Source organism: Aotus nancymaae, unplaced genomic scaffold (assembly GCF_030222135.1).
Source record: "Aotus nancymaae isolate 86718 unplaced genomic scaffold, 86718_ANA_hifiasm-v0.15.2.pri h1tg000018l, whole genome shotgun sequence".
NCBI classification, from domain to species: domain Eukaryota; kingdom Metazoa; phylum Chordata; class Mammalia; order Primates; family Aotidae; genus Aotus; species Aotus nancymaae.
Genome location: NW_026988430.1, coordinates 2,333,853 through 2,349,491, shown reverse-complemented (window position 1 = coordinate 2,349,491; position 15,639 = coordinate 2,333,853). Strand labels below are relative to the sequence as shown.

Sequence of the window (15,639 nt, the reverse complement as noted above, 5' to 3'; positions counted from 1 at the left end):
ACAAATCATGGTATATTTATACAATGAGATACTACTCAGTAATTAAAAAACCCTGCTGATCTACACAATTACATGATGAAATCTAGAAAACATTATGTGGAGCTCAAGTAGCCAGATACAAGAGTACATACTAAATGACTCCACTGATGTGAAGTTCAAAAGCAGGCAAATCTCATTTGTAGTAATAGAAATCAGATAGATCAAAATCAGATTAGTGGTAGGAAGGGCTTGATTGCAAGGGTTCACATTGAATTATGAAGTGATGGAATTATTCTAGATTTGGATTGGGGTAGGGGTTACATGACATAAAAGTCCTGTATTCCCTCATCCTTGCCGTTACCATAGAAGATCAATCATTTCTAAATTTTCCAAGTATGTGGTCATTCAATAATCCCTTATAGTTTTTCAAGATTTTTTTTTATTTTTTGAGACAAAGTCTCGCTGTGATGCCCAGGCTGGAGTGCAGTGGCTCAAATCTCTGCTGACCGCAACCTCTGTCTCCTAGGTTCAAGTGATTCTCCTGCCTCAGCCTCCTGAGTAGCTAGAACTACAGGCACCCACCACCACACCTGGCTAATTTTTGTACTTTTGGTAGAGAAGGGGTTTCACCATACTGGTGGTGCTGGTCTTGAACTCCTGACCACAAGTGATCCACCCGTCTCAGCCTCCCAAAGTGCTGGCATTACAGGTGTGAGTCACCACGCTCAGCCTTTTTAAAGTTTTTTTCCCGGTTAATACTAAAGCTGAACATCTTCTCATATTGTTTATTCTTTATGAATTTTCTGTTAATATTCTTTGTACATTTTTATTCAGTTATGTTTTTTTATTAGATTATAGGAGCTCTTTGTCAATTTTAAATTTTAATATCGTGTTTATTAGATGTGTTATAACCTGTCACTTCTTTTTCAAATTTCTGTTATCTTTTGTCCCAGAAAACTTTCCTATTTCTATCTGGTCAAATATGTCAACGTTTTTATAGAGTTTCTGAGTTTTGCATAAATTATAAATATTATTTTATGTTAGAATATTTTTATAGGTTGTAATTTTTTAGGTTTTTAAGCCATTTAAAATATAGTTTTACTTGTACTGTAAAAATTTCATTTAATATTTTCCCATGTCAATATTCCTGGTAGTAAATCCTTTCTCCCATTGATTTTCTTAATCACAAAATAAATCTTCACATACACAGGACTATTTTAATGTTGCTTCACTTGATCTTTTTTGTCAATTCTTCTGGTGTAAAGAAAAGTGATTTAATTTAAAGACCAATTTTTTTTTAATAAAAAAATATTTTATTAGGCATGGGGGTGTTCTACTCTCCCAGGTTACCCCATGTCTTCATCCTACCTTCAGTCCTGATGAGACACTGCTTCCTGGCTCATGGGGCGGGCTCCATAGACAAGGGGAACCAAGGTGGGGCAGGGATAAGGTAAGGCCAGCACAAACAACAGAGATGGCTCTGGGCCCAAAGTCTTCCCGTGCCCCTTCCAATCACAGTCTAATAAAATTTGGCCAGTCAGATATCTAGGTCATCATCTGGGTCTTTTTGGACCAGGTCATCATAAGCATCTGGCTCATAGAAGATGTGGCTGGTAGCCTGGCTTGGCCTAGGCCGCAGTAGAGCCTCCTGTTTTTCAGAGCTGAACTGGAAGGGCAGGGTCAGGCTATCTCTGGCTTCTCTCTCTTTCTTGGACAGGTGAAGGTTAAAGGTCAAATGAACTGTGGGATCCACCAGGGGTATATGAGGATCTGAGTGGGGCTGGGACTCTATGGAGGGCCCTGCTTGGAGATCCAGGCTGAAGTCTGGAAGGATGGAGAACCACTGAGTCTGATCAGTTGGATGCTGTCGGGGCCTCCGACACAAGATGCGGGCCGAAGCCTAGCCCATTGTACCGCCCAGGGTCTCCTCAGTCTGAGCAAGGCTGCTGAGATCTCCCATGGGGCCTAGTCCATGAAGCTCTTCGTGTAGCAAGCCCAGCACATGCACCTTCACCACTGGGGAGCCGTCACCAGGAGGACAGGAGTCCTGATGGCTCACTGCATGCAGGGTCTGGCAGAGGGGGGTGCAGGGAAGATGAAGCAACAGCCAGCTGAGTGAATCGAGAGCAATGGTGACAGGACCAAGTCTGTCCTCTTGCACATGGCTCTCAAGGCTCCCAGTGGTCCTTCAGGAAGGGCCTCCCCAGTTTTTGACCAGTTGAGAGGGTCTCTGAAGAAGTCATGGTAAACCAGCCGATTGTTGATATCAGAGTCAAAACCTTCACGAAACTCTTCCTCGCTTACTTCACAGCCCAAGATATGCACTTGCTCCCGGCAAGCGCCTTCAAGAGACTGCGCCCCTCCCACTCCACGGAATCCCGAAGCAGCACCGGGCCGCCCAGAGCCAATAGCGAGTCCAACGTCTCCAACTCGAGTCAGGTCCCTGCTCTGGCGCCCTCTGATAGCGTCGTAACCCACTGCCCCAACCCTGGGGTGAAAGGGGCGGGGCACTCAGGCGTCCTCCTACCATTAAGACCTAACATAATCTGGAGAGGCGATTATGTTCAATATTCCCAGGGGGGCGCCCCTCCCCGAGCCCTGGCGCACAGTCATAGTTACAACGACCCCGTCTACATTTTCACTGTGACCGGGGCAGGAAGAGCAGTTAGGGCAGTTGTCAGTGGGAGGAGGAGGGGAAGCCACAAGCCCTCTGCGAAGGTCCTAACCGCGGGGCTTTTTTTTTTTTTTTTTTGAGACGGAGTTTCGCTCTTGTTACCCAGGCTGGAGTGCAATGGCGCGATCTTGGCTCACCGCAACCTCCGCCTCCCAGGTTCAAGCGATCCTCCTGCCTCAGCCTTCTGAGTAACTTGGATTACAAGCATGTGCTACCATCCCTGGCTAATTTTTGTATTTTTTTTTTTTTTTTTGAGTCGGAGTTTCGCTCCTGTTACCCAGGCTGGAGTGCAATGGCGCGAGCTCGGCTCACCGCAACCTCCGCCTCCTGGGTTCAGGCAATTCTCCTGCCTCAGCCTCCTGAGTAGCTGGGATTACAGGCACGCGCCACCACACCCAGCTAATTTTTTTTTTTTTTTTGTATTTTTAGTAGAGACGGGGTTTCACCATGTTGACCAGGATGGTCTCGATCTCTTGACCTCGTGATCCACGCGCCTCGGCCTCCCAAAGTGCTGGGATTACAGGCGTGAGCCACCGCGCCCGGCTCCCAAAGACCAATCTTTTTTCTTGTCTCTAGTATCTCTGCTGTATTATGCCACTGAGATTTTAGAGTGTATCCATTACAAAAACTGGAATGACCATATGGAGAGTAATAAAGTATTTCAGGAAATATTCAATGAAAAAGGCAAAATTCAAGATGGCAGGTATACACATATAGAAGTGGTTGGTCAGGTAACTGAATGAGAGGAGACCCCGATATGGAAACAATGACAAAGAGCAGACTTAGATGGAACACGAAAAGCTCAGTGTTGGTGCATGTCGAGTTTAAACTGCTCATAGAGCCTCAAGAGGAGGTATCTACGAGGCAGCTGGAAGTCCTGGAGAAAGGCTGGGCTTCAGACAGAGCTGTGGACGTCGGCAGAACATACAGGAGGATGAAAGTGATAGGCTTGGATGCCATCACTTAGAGGGGAATACTAAGAATACAAATTGAGTGGGGCGGGGTGGCTCACGCCTATAATCTTAACACTTTGGGAGGCCAAGGCGGGACGATCACTTGAGGTCAGGAGTTCAAGACCAGCCTGGCCAATATGGTGAAACCCAGTCTCTATTCAAAACACAAAAATTAGCTGGGTGTGGTGGTGGGCGCCAAAGGTCCCAGCTACTCAGGAGGCTGAGGCAAGAGAATCACTTGAGCCTGAGAGGCAGAGGTTGCAGTGAGTGAGATCAGGCCATTGCACTCCAGCCTGGGTGACAGAGTGAGACTCCTCAAAAAAAAAAAAGAAAAAAAATACAAATTCACCAATATGGGAAACTTACCCATGCCACAAGTGGAGATAAGAGTTTTGAAAAGATTTATAATCCTTTGAGTACATACCCAATAATGGGATTGCTGGGTCAAATGATATTTCTGGTTCTAGATCCTTGAGGAATCACCACACTGTCTTCTACAATGGTTGAACTAATTTACACTCCCACAAATGGCTGATCCCTTTCTTTCTAAAGTGAGAGGAAATGAGAATAAACTGCAGAATCAGCCTGGAATTTTACATAAACTCAACAATTGACACACTGTATGATGTAAAAAGTTGCTGAACTCCCTACTTCTCCGCATATAACACGGTGTTAGCGCCTTCTCTACTTGCTGGGAATTGTCGTGGGGGTAGAACACAAACATAAATATGAAGTTCTTTGTAACACCAAAAACACCAAACAGAAGAGAGACATTCTTTCTTTCTTTCTTTTTTTTTTTTTTTTTTACCAGCATCTAGTTTCTTTCCTGGTGAAATAAATTTTAGGGCCTCAGGATATTAGTCAATTCCAGGTAAAGACAAAAGACACCATTGTAGTAAAAGGGTTAGAAAACTGTCTTGAAGGTCAGGCCAGGTGAGAAAAGACTATGGAGAAGTGAAAATAAATCAGGAGCAAGGGAGAAGAGGTAAAATGATGTGAAAATGTGTTCAGAGAGAATAGGCAGGAGACACACAAAGGCAGGCTGGGAGGTTGAGCTGTTTGGATGTTATTTGGCACTGACCTAAGATTATAGAGCACTATTTAAAAATGATTCTATCCAAGCACTTTGGGAGGCCGAGGTGAGTGAATCACAAGGTCAGGAGTTCAAAACCATCCTGGCCAACATGGTGAAACCCCGTCTCTACTAAAAATATAAAAATTAGCCAGGCGTGGTGGCACGTGCCTGTAATCCCAGTTACTTGGGAGTCTGAGGCAGAAGAATTCTTTGAATCGGGGAGACGGAGTTTGCAGTGAGCCAGGATCGTGTTATTGCACTCCAGCCTGGGCAACAGAGAGAGACTCAGTCTCAAAAATAAATAAATAATAAAAATAAAAATGATTCTACAAGCTGGGCGTGGTGGCTCATGCCTGTAATCCCAGCACTTTGAGAGGCCAACACAGGAGGATCACTTGAGGCCAGGAGTTCAAGACCAGCCTTCGAAACATAGGGAGACTTCATCTATATAAAAAAGTTTTTTTAATTGGATGGATGTGGTGGTGTGTGCCTGTAGTCCTAGCTACTTGGAAGGCTGAGGCAGGATAATCCCTTGAGTCCAGGAGGCTGAGGCTACAGTGAGCCATGATTGTGCCACTGCACTCCAGCCTGGGTAACAGAATGAGAGCCTGTCTGAAATAAAAAATAAAAATAAATAATTAAAAATTTTTTAATTGAATAAAAATGATTCTACAATCAAAGCAGAATTCTGAGTAACATAACAAAATCCTGTGATAATTTAAGGATATGGGGCATGAAGACCATTTAAAACAGTCGTTCTTCAACTATATTTTTCCAGGATCACCTCGGAAAGACAAAAAAGGAAGTCTTAGCCAAGTCACCAAGACACTCTCTCCTAGTTCAAGTACTCAGCTCTACTTCATCTCCACTACATATTGAAAAATTGTGTAGGACGCCATTTTAACAAAAGTATTTATGGTGAGGAAATAATCTTGAATAATATTCCAATACTAATGTCAATATTTTACTGGATAAACTGTGTAATAGCTCCAAGTGTTATCATCATAGAGAGAAGGAAGTTTTCTTTTGACGGATGACTCTGCCCAGGGCTCCCTTCATGTCTCTGTTCCTCAGGCTGTAGATGAAGGGGTTCAGCATGGGGATCACCACAGTGTACATCACAGCCATGACAGTGTCCTTCAGAGTAGAACTGTTTGCTGATGGGCATAAATAGAGACCAATAATTGTCCCATAGAACAGTGACACCACAGAGAGGTGGGAGCCACAAGTAGAGACGGCCTTGCAGATACCCTTAGAAGAAGGGACTTTGAGGATGGAGAAGACAATTCGTGCATAGGACCCAATGATAAGTAGAAATGGGATGACAAGAATGAAGCCTCCCATGATAAATATCACCAATTCATTAACTCGAGTGTCAGAGCAGGCCAGCTTCAGCAGAGCAGACATATCACAGAAAAAGTGGAGGATCACATTGTCTGCACAAAAACACAATCTGGCCATGAGTAAAGTGTGCAACATGGCATGGAAGGTGGTCAGCACCCAGGACAGCACCACCAGGGAGAGAGACAGCATGGGGCTCATGATGGTGGTGTAGTGTAGGGGGAAGCAGATGGCCACGTAGCGGTCATAGGCCATGGTTACAAGGAGGAAGCTCTCTAGATCCGAAAAATACAAGAAGAAGTACATCTGGGTCAGGCAGCCCGCATAGGGGATGGATGAGTCTTGGCTCTGCATGTTCTGCAGCAATTTGGGCATTGTGACAGAGGAAAAGCAGAGGTCAGAGAAGGACAAATTGCTGAGAAACAAATACATAGGCGTGTGGAGATGGGAGTCCAGTCGAATGAGGACAATGATGAGGAGGTTCCCCAGGAGGGTGGTAAGATACATGGCCAAAAACAGGGCATAGAACAGGTTTTGCTGCTCTGGTTGGATGGGCAGGCCCAGGAGGAGGAACTCTGAGATGCTGGTTTGATTTCGTCCCGTCATGCTGTCTTCAGGTCCTTCAAAAACCTGAATCAAAACAAACATGTTTCTATAATACATGGTTATTAGGTGTTCTTCAGTCATTGGTTTCACCATCATTATCCCTAACAACCATCTCTATAATCAGAAATGTGCCACATCACAAAATGCATGCTTTTCACGATGATTGATCTCACCTTTCATAACGTGTAACACGATTGACTTCTTTCCTTCTAAAACACTCTGATCTATTAGCCTCTGTGCAATCACACTAGTTGCGTGACACATACTGATCAATCCTTCTTAACAGCTGTAATTGGTTTCTTCTCTAACAGTATCTTATATATCGGTGTTTTCTGGGGATTTTTCCTAAACTATTCTAATTTTACAGACCGAGCCCTGAAAGAGTTCACCTGTCCCTGTGACACTGATTATCATCTACACCTTATGGGTAAACATATCACCATTAGTATTTTATAACCAGTTGCTTCCTGATTATCTCCCAGCTTAACAGATCCCAAGCTATTCTCAGCTTAACAGATCCCAAGGGCAACTCATGATCTCACCCTGCCACTCTCCCAATCCACTCACTCCTCCAGTCTCTCATATCTCAGTAAAAGGAATCCAGGCTCAAGTCAGAAACCTGGGAGTTTTCTTTCATTCATTTATTTCTCTCAAGACCAACATCTTATCCTAGCAAGTCATATAGAGTCTGTATTTCATTCTCTTTCTAATCCACCCACTGCTTATCCCAACTGCCACAATCTAGAACAGGCTGACATCCTGATCCCCTGTCTGGACTACCGGAATGGTCTCTTCATCTCCCTACTCCTGTGCTCACTAGCCTTCAATCCATTCACACTGTGGAATTCTAAGATAAAAATTGGATCATCATTCTCCTGCTCAGAGTCCTTATGGATTCTCATTATTCTTAAGATATAGGCAAAATTCCTTTCAAGGACACATGATTTTTCGTTATCTGACCCATGCCTACCTCCACAGCCTCATCTGGTCCCACAATGAAGCTTGCATCAGCATTCTCCAGAAATGCTGGCCTTGTCAGTCACAATTTCTTGCCTCCAGATGTTCACGCTTGCTGTCCTTCTGTGTAACATCTTCTTCCCTCTATCCCCTCTTACTTGGCACACCCCTGCTTCATGTATATTACATGTCACTGGCTCAGCTAAATCTTCCTTTGTCTCCCCAGGTGAGACCAGCTTCTGTGTTTCCACAGCATCCAGTACTCACCCAGCAGCATTCAATGCCCTTGCTTGCTTGTTTATAGCTCAGTTTCCTACCAAACTGTAAACTCCACACAGGTAGGCTGTATAACCAGCCCAATACTCAAAACTATCCTATAGAACATCATACACTGGGGAAATGAAGACCCTCAGGTTGTAGGGACACTAAGGTACCAGCTTATTTACTACCCTCCTTTGTGACTGCAGCAAGGCCAGCACCTGGGATGATGCCTGGATATGGCCAATGTTTCACTAATATTTGTTGGCTGTCCTTCAGGCTGAGACATACACTCCTCCAACTTTAAAGCAGCCAACTCCCATTGTAGTTAAACTCCTATTAAATCCTCCCAGAATAAGAATTCACTAGCCTTAACAATTTGGTGCTAGTTTTGACACTGTATTACAAAATTCTGAGATAAACTTCCGACCTATGGAAAATGTTAGACCATCCAACCACACTACTCTTTATTTTAAAAAGACAGCCCAGGCCAGGCACAGTGGCTCATGCCTGTAATCCCAGCACTTTGGAAGGCCAAGGTGGGTGGATCATGAGGTCAGGAGTTCAAGACCAGGCTGACCAACATAGTGAAACCCCACCTCTACTAAAACTACAAACAAAATTAGCCAGGCATGGTGGTGCATGCCTATAATCCCAGCTACTCAGGAGGCTGAGGCAGGAGAATCACTTGAATCCAGGAAGCAGAAGTTGCAGTGAGCCAAGATTGCACAACTGCACTCCAGCCTGGGCGACAGACTGTCTCAAAAAAAACAAAACAAAACAAAACACAACCCATTACGTATGTTTACACTGTCATTTTGGTTTTGGTGTCGATGTCTACGTGGTTCAGTTCTGTTGACATGAAGAAATGTATCTGAATGTTTGTATAATTCGGAGAGAAAGGGAATGAATATGCCTACCCTTGTGACCTCGATGTACATCCTCTCTAGATATCCATACCTCAAAATGCCTCTGAGCTAAGAAAGCTGAAGGGTGTTAAGGTATATGAGAAGTTCCTTCCTGAAAGGGATGTAGCTGAGTCTAACCGCTGGGATTTTCACCCTGCCGATGCTTAATCTAGCCACATTAATATTTTTTCACATTTGGACGTAATGTGCTAGTACCGTAGCAGGGAAATGGCATCAAGTGAAGTTTCCTATGCCTGTTTTCTCAGAAGTCTGCCTCCTTGGGAAATGAGTGGGACCAATCTCTGGTGTCAAGGATCTTATTAGAAATTTCAAACCAGAGGGACATCACTTGCGAATACTGCCACTGATGGGGAATATGAATTTCAGCAGCTCCCTCAATAATGCCTCTCATTTTCTTCACCTGGTAAATCTATAGTTCTCAATGGACTGCATAGAAGAATCACAAAGGTAGCTGCTTCTAAAATTTTAATTTACCTACAAACCATCTGGTGGTCTTGTTAAATGCTGATTTTGATTCAATGGGCCTGGTGTAAGGCCTAATTAACATTTCGAAAGTTAAAATTTTACATTTGGTGATGCCAATTCTGCTGTTCTGTGGACCACACTGAGTAGTAAAGGACATATAATACATTTTAAAAATACAGATTACCGCACCATCCCCCAATACGTGTAATCAGAATCTCAGGGAGGGGACCTTAAGTAAGCTCCTTAAGTAATTCAAATATATCGCCGAGGGATTGAAATCTCTGTATTAAATGCCTATCTCATAGATATGTCATTATGTTGAAATGATACAATCCTTTAAGAGAGTACAGTGCATAGTATTAATGGACGCTATCGTTAATGAAAAGATACTAAGTTGTGAACATTAAATCAAAGAATTTCTGGAACGTAGGAAAGTCTTGAAAGGCAGAGAGGTGAAAGGCAGAAAAGGAAAGTTATCATATCTGAAAAACTATCCTATAGAACATCATACAACCGGGGAAATGAAGACCCTCAGGTTGTAGGGACACTAAGGTACCAGCTTATTTACCCTCCTGCCCAACTTACTGCATCTGAGGTTAACTCCAGGGCCCTGATCCAAAATCCTCCTCCCCTTTATTCGTTGTAGGCACATGACGTAATCGCCTTTATAGTCATCACCTTTGTCTGTAGCCACCCTTCTCACTTCTCCCTTCCTACCTATCCCTGGCCCTAGGGGACTGTGCATCCCAGAGGAGTCTAGATCCTAGAACTCATTACAAACAAAGCAATTATACAGGGCCTCTTTAGAACAAATTATCTTAGAGTCTTGCAACAGTGACTGATTACAGTTGCTGATCACATCTTACTACACTTTGGGGAAGCATGAGAATGGAGAGCTCAGGGATGGGTGCTTAATCATTGTGTGCTTAAGGAATAGAGAGTACACCTGTAAGGCTGAGGCCTACATCTTGAGAAGTGAATAAAAATGGTTGGAGAAGTCGTAAAAGTAAGCAGGGACCAGTCTGTAAATGTCCTAAAATATCTGAAGGGTGTTAAGAGTTTAAGCTTTATCCTGTAGACAACAAGCCATCAGCGGTCTTTGAATAGAGGACAACTGTGGAAGGACATATGATTTGGAAATATTTCCAAGTGGCAGAATCTCTCACTATAACCCAAACAGTCACTGAAAATAGGCCCTAGGAGAGAGAAAAACTGTAACCAACAAGGATCAGACTTTCATGACCCAACCATATACAGATACAGAGAAAGGACAGGAGTAAGACAAAAGATGAACTCTCAGATCACATTCAATTCTTCCTCGGGCCAATACGGAAAAGGAAATCCAGATCTGCAGCCCTCTGAGTTACTTCTAGCTCCTTACCTCTCTAGGAAACCTTAATAACCGGACACCATCATTATCCCAACCACTCTCCACGTGTCAAGTTACCTCCTCGTACTAGCTTTTCCTTACCCTACAATTGATCACAAGACCACAACTGACGTTTACAACTCCTTCTTCCACACCTAGTCCATGTTCCCTTTTTCTTAACTGCAGCTAGATTCACCCTTCCTTGTGAGCCTGCATCCTCAGTGTTATTGCTTTTCTTGGGTTGCTATAATAGTGTTTCATTAACCTTTACTGACATCCAAAAGAATCCTCTGCATATCAGATATGGTCTTCCCTTTCCTCATTATGCAGAGAAACACAGTTTTCCATTGTTAACTGGGATTGAAGTACCACAGGCAGTAGAGTAAACCCCTTTCTGCCTACTGATTCAGAAACATAAAGAACCAAAATTGCCAAATGTCAGTCTCAACTTTCAGTAGAATGGAACCAACAAAGCACTTCTGGTAAAAGCATTCCTCCCTTCAGAATCGTACCAGACACTTCCTGTGCACAATTTCAGATTCTCTCAGCCATCTTCTTATTCCAGCCACAGCTGCAGTAACCAATTCTGCACAGACTTTGACCAGCTTCACATAGATTCAGTCTGACAGTATTACCTCAGGCCTATTCCATCTGCTTCTTGTGTCCTGCCATAGGGTTTCTCTGATCCCATGGAGTGGAATATCATGGAAAACCAGCCCAATACTCATACATACCCAACCAGAAGTGGAAGAGAGTTGTTGCTGTGTTGGTCACCCCTTAAGTACAGGTGCTGGGAGCTTATGCGTATATGCCTTAGGTCCTCCTAGTGGCTGCCAACTCATTAAGCCATCCTAGTAACTGGTCTTCCTCCTTCCCTACTTAACACCCCAGCTATTGCTTACTTCTTCGTGTGAACTAAAATTCTCAAATAAACTACTTACAAATAAGACTTTTTCTCTGTCTGTACTGGGTAACTAAAGCTATGACAGAAAGTAAGATCTGTAAATCAACAGAGCCCAAAATTGTGGGGGTAGGAAGCAAAAGTTCTGTGGGTACACGTTAGTTGGTCTAATAATGAGGAAAGTCGGCCCTGCTACCATTCCCTGATTTCCAGACTCATGAATCATGGCTATGGGAGAAACATGATGATATATTGGCTCCTGGTTCAAAGCATACCAACCTTTCTGGTACCCCTAATTTTTGTTACTTTGTGAACTGCTTTGTCTCTAGCATTTGCAACAATGCCTGGCACAAAGCAGATTTTCATTAAATATTTGAATTAAATGAACCACACAGACTAGCAGTTCCAGAACAATGCTTAGTAACAGTACTGACAGTGGGCAGACTTGTCTTTTTCCTGATAGTGCAAATTCCTCTAGTATTTACCCTTTAAGCCTGATGCTGGCTTTTAAGCTAACTCAGATGTATTATTATCCCATATTAAATAAGCATGATCTATTCCTGTTATAGTGAGCACTGTTATCTAGGATGGTTGTGAAATTTTAGCAAATATATCATTTTAATAAAAATATTAAAATTATGCTTCAAAAACTCCACATTTAAAAGGATTCAAATACTTTAATTCAACAAGTGAAATACAGGAATACAGTAGCTATAAAACTATGGAAATGGTAAATTAAGCAATAGCAGAAAACTGCTATAATCTATGCTATTTAAACTTCCTTTTATCCCTACTTAAGTTTCATTCATTACATTAACATAATACTGCATCTCAACATCTGCAATTTTGACAAATGCCTGGAAAGTTTTTTGTTCAGCAACAGATGCCGGTCTGACAGAAACACATTTGAAAATGTTCTTTTTCTGGTCATAGTTGCCAACACATCTATGAACTCGGCCTCTAATCAGTCTTGGAAGTTCACGATCCTGTTTTTCAAAAAATAAATATCAAAAAAATTAATTATTACTTCCTTTGAATTTCAATTTTTTAAAATATTGATACAATCAACTAAACATGTATCACCTCAAAATGCTATAATTCTTTCACGTGAGTCAGGGCCCCACTGTTGACAAGACTATGATAGTTATTCACATATTGGTGCCCTGTAGCAGAGGAGAGACCCTCACTTCGTAGGGCTTTTACAAGCTAGCAAGTTGTTGCTTCTTCAAAGACTGAATAATTCCCAGGGTAACAACACATGAATTACCCACTTTTATATCGGATTCTCAGAGTTCCACTTTCAGTAGGCAGCAGACTGGGTGATTCAAAACAGCTCATCGGATAAGAGCAATTAGAATAACTGGATGAAATGTTTTGTTAAAAATCTCCTGGCTGGGCGTGGTGGCTGATGCCTGTAATCCCAGCACTTTGGGAGGCCACGGTAGGTGGATCACGAGGTCAAGAGATCGAGACCATCCTGGCCAACATGGTGAAACCCCAGCTCTACTAAAAACACAAAAATCAGCCGGGCGTGGTGGCACGCGCCTCTGGTCCCAGCTACTCGGGAGGTTGAGGCAGAAGAATCTCTTGAACCCAGGAGGTGGAGGTTGCAGTGAGCCGAGATTTCACCACTGCACTCCAGTTTGGCAACAGAGCAAGACTCTGTCTCAAAAAAAAAAAAAAATCTTCTTGTGGCCAGGCATGGTGACTCACACCTGTAATCCCAGCACTTTGGAAGGCCAAGGTGGGTGGATCATGAGGTCAGGAGATCAAGACCATCCTGGCCAACATGGCGAAACCCCATCTCTACTAAAAATACAAAAATTAGCTGGGTGTGGTGGTGCCCACCTGTAATCCCAGCTACTCGGGAGGCTGAGGCAGGAGAATCACTTGAACCCGGGAGGTGGAGGTTGCAGTGAGGCCAAGATTGTGCCACTGCACTCCAGTCTGGTGACAGAGCAAGATTCCATCTCAAAAAAAAAAAAAAAAATCCTCATAAGCTTCAGAGAGGTATCAAAACAGTGAGGAATTACAGAGACCCCCTCCCCATCTAGAAGAGTATGGGAGTCTCAGATGAAACCTGATTTGGGGGGTGCTTTCTCCCTGAGATATCTGCAAATTACAGAAAGGCAGGTGAGATTCTAAGAAACTGAGCAGAGCTTTCAGACTTGTATATGTGGGAAACAAGTCTGAGGCTCCCAAAGAAAAGAGATTCTAGTAACCATGCCAACTCTGACCCAAGGCTTACAGTCGGTACTCAAAAGTGCTACGGCTTTAGAGACAAGTAAATCAGAAAAAGACTAGCAATCTCCAAATCCTCTCAATTATGAATAAAATTAAAGCATTCTGAATTGTTTTCATTAAATAGTCACAAAAAGCACTAATTATAAGGGAAAAGACTGATGATTGATAAAAGGATTGTATTAAAATGAAAAACTTCTGTTTATCAAAAGCCATCATTAAATGTGAAAAAGCGAACCATGTATATGAGAAAATATTTGCAATGCACATTATGGACAGAAAACTTATTCCCAGAATAGTTAAAAAAAATTCCTAGAATCAATAAGAAAAAGACAAATAACTCAATAGAAGAAACGGCAAGATGCCCAAACAGACTTTACAAAAGAAGATATCCAAATAGCATATGAAAATGTATTCAATCTCATTACTCCCCAGAGAACTGTAAAGAAATAACACTAAACTTATTCACCAGAATGATTATAATAAAAAAGACTGACAATACTAAGCATTGGTAAGAATACAGAGAAACCACAACTCTCTTATATTGCCTATGAGTATTTAAATTGACAAAATCCTCTGAAAAATTCTTTGGCAATAACTACTATATTTGAATATATACATGATCTATGACCCAGCAATTTTACTTCTCAGTATATATCAAACAAAAATACATGCAAATGCATAAAAGACATAGATAAGAATGTTCATAGAACATTATGTATAACAGCAAAAATCCAGAAACCCAAATCCCCACCAACAGTGAAATAGAAAGCTGTGGTATATTCATGCAACACAATATTATACATAGCAATATGAATGAGTGTACTATAGCTACACACAACATAGATGAATTTTACAAACACTTTGTCAAATAAAGGAAATCAAATATTTTAAAAGACATACTATGATATTATTTCTATAAAGTTCAAAAACAGAATTGATGACATTAAAAGCCAGGCTAGTGGTTACTTGTAGGTAGAAGACAAGAGGTAGTGAATAGGAAGAGGCACAAAGGGGTTTGGGGGTGATGGCAATGTTCTATTTTTTAACCTGGGTAGCATTCACTTTGTGATACTTCCTAGAACTGTACAGTTATGATTTTTATACTTTTCTGTAAATGTTATACTTCAATAGCAAAGTTTTTTTAAAAAAATCAGACTAGATAAAAATAATACTCATTCAAAATATTATAGGAATTGACATGACAATTATTTCTTGATCACCTACTATGTGTCATGCACTGTATATTCATGTCTCATCATTTAATCTCCATAACAACCTTTTAAAGTAGGAATTTGTTTACCCATTTTATAGATTTTTTTAAAATCTGAAATTCAAGTAATTTAAGCAGGTTACTTAAGGTCATAAAACTAGCAAATGCTGGAGTAAATGCTAGAATCCAAGTCTGATTTCAGAATTGAGGACAATTTCAGAACTAAGGTTAAACTTTTACAAAGTATGTAGGTCTATAGCCTCCTTTGCAATTTCCAGACTTCTGTGTCACCAAGCCAACTACTTTCAGTTCCCTAAACAAGTGAAGCTCTCTCTTAGCTTCATGTCTTTGCATATGCTGCTTCTTTACGTTAGACTACATCCTTCTTTCCCTCCCCAACACATTTGGCTGAGTTGATTCTTACCAGTCCTTAAAGATCCAGGATAAGTTACCACCTTCTTTAAAAATCTTTCCCTGATTTGCCTCATCTTTCCTACCTACTTCTTTAGCACCCTGAACATACCTAGCTCCACTATGCCATTCACCATACCACAATGTAACATTTCTGTACCATTCTACCTGGGATTACAAACTCTTTGGGAGAGAGAGCCATTTACCATTTATATCCCACTTTATATCCCTCGCATCCAGCACAGTACCTGGTACATAGAAGGCTCT

The 15,639-nt window shown here is 41.9% G+C and overlaps 2 protein-coding genes and 1 pseudogene across 3 annotated transcripts in view; all 3 read right to left on the bottom strand.

The window, feature by feature from the left end:
• Positions 1–1,516: 1,516 nt before the first annotated feature.
• Positions 1,517–3,976, bottom strand: LOC105714437 (elongator complex protein 5-like; annotated as a pseudogene).
• A 1,343-nt stretch (positions 3,977–5,319) lies between these two features.
• Positions 5,320–6,628, bottom strand: LOC105714462 (olfactory receptor 1E1). The gene has a single exon (XM_012448409.2). It carries the CDS (start codon positions 6,626–6,628, stop codon positions 5,684–5,686), a length of 945 nt encoding a protein of 314 aa, XP_012303832.1. The 3' UTR covers positions 5,320–5,683.
• Positions 6,629–12,164: 5,536 nt separating this feature from the next.
• SPATA22 (spermatogenesis associated 22) overlaps positions 12,165–15,639 on the bottom strand; it is a 67,543-nt gene continuing 64,068 nt past the window's right edge. For both annotated transcript variants that reach the window (XM_064378016.1, XM_064378017.1), the window contains exon 9: positions 12,165–12,493. In XM_064378016.1, coding sequence (XP_064234086.1) covers positions 12,302–12,493 — 192 coding nt within the window. In that variant the 3' untranslated portion in view covers positions 12,165–12,301. The remainder of the gene's footprint in view (positions 12,494–15,639) is intronic.

What these genes read in the sequence shown, in the direction of transcription:
- LOC105714462 (XM_012448409.2), bottom strand. Translation starts at nt 6,628, where the DNA reads ATGACGGGACGAAATCAAACCAGCATCTCAGAGTTCCTCCTCCTGGGC.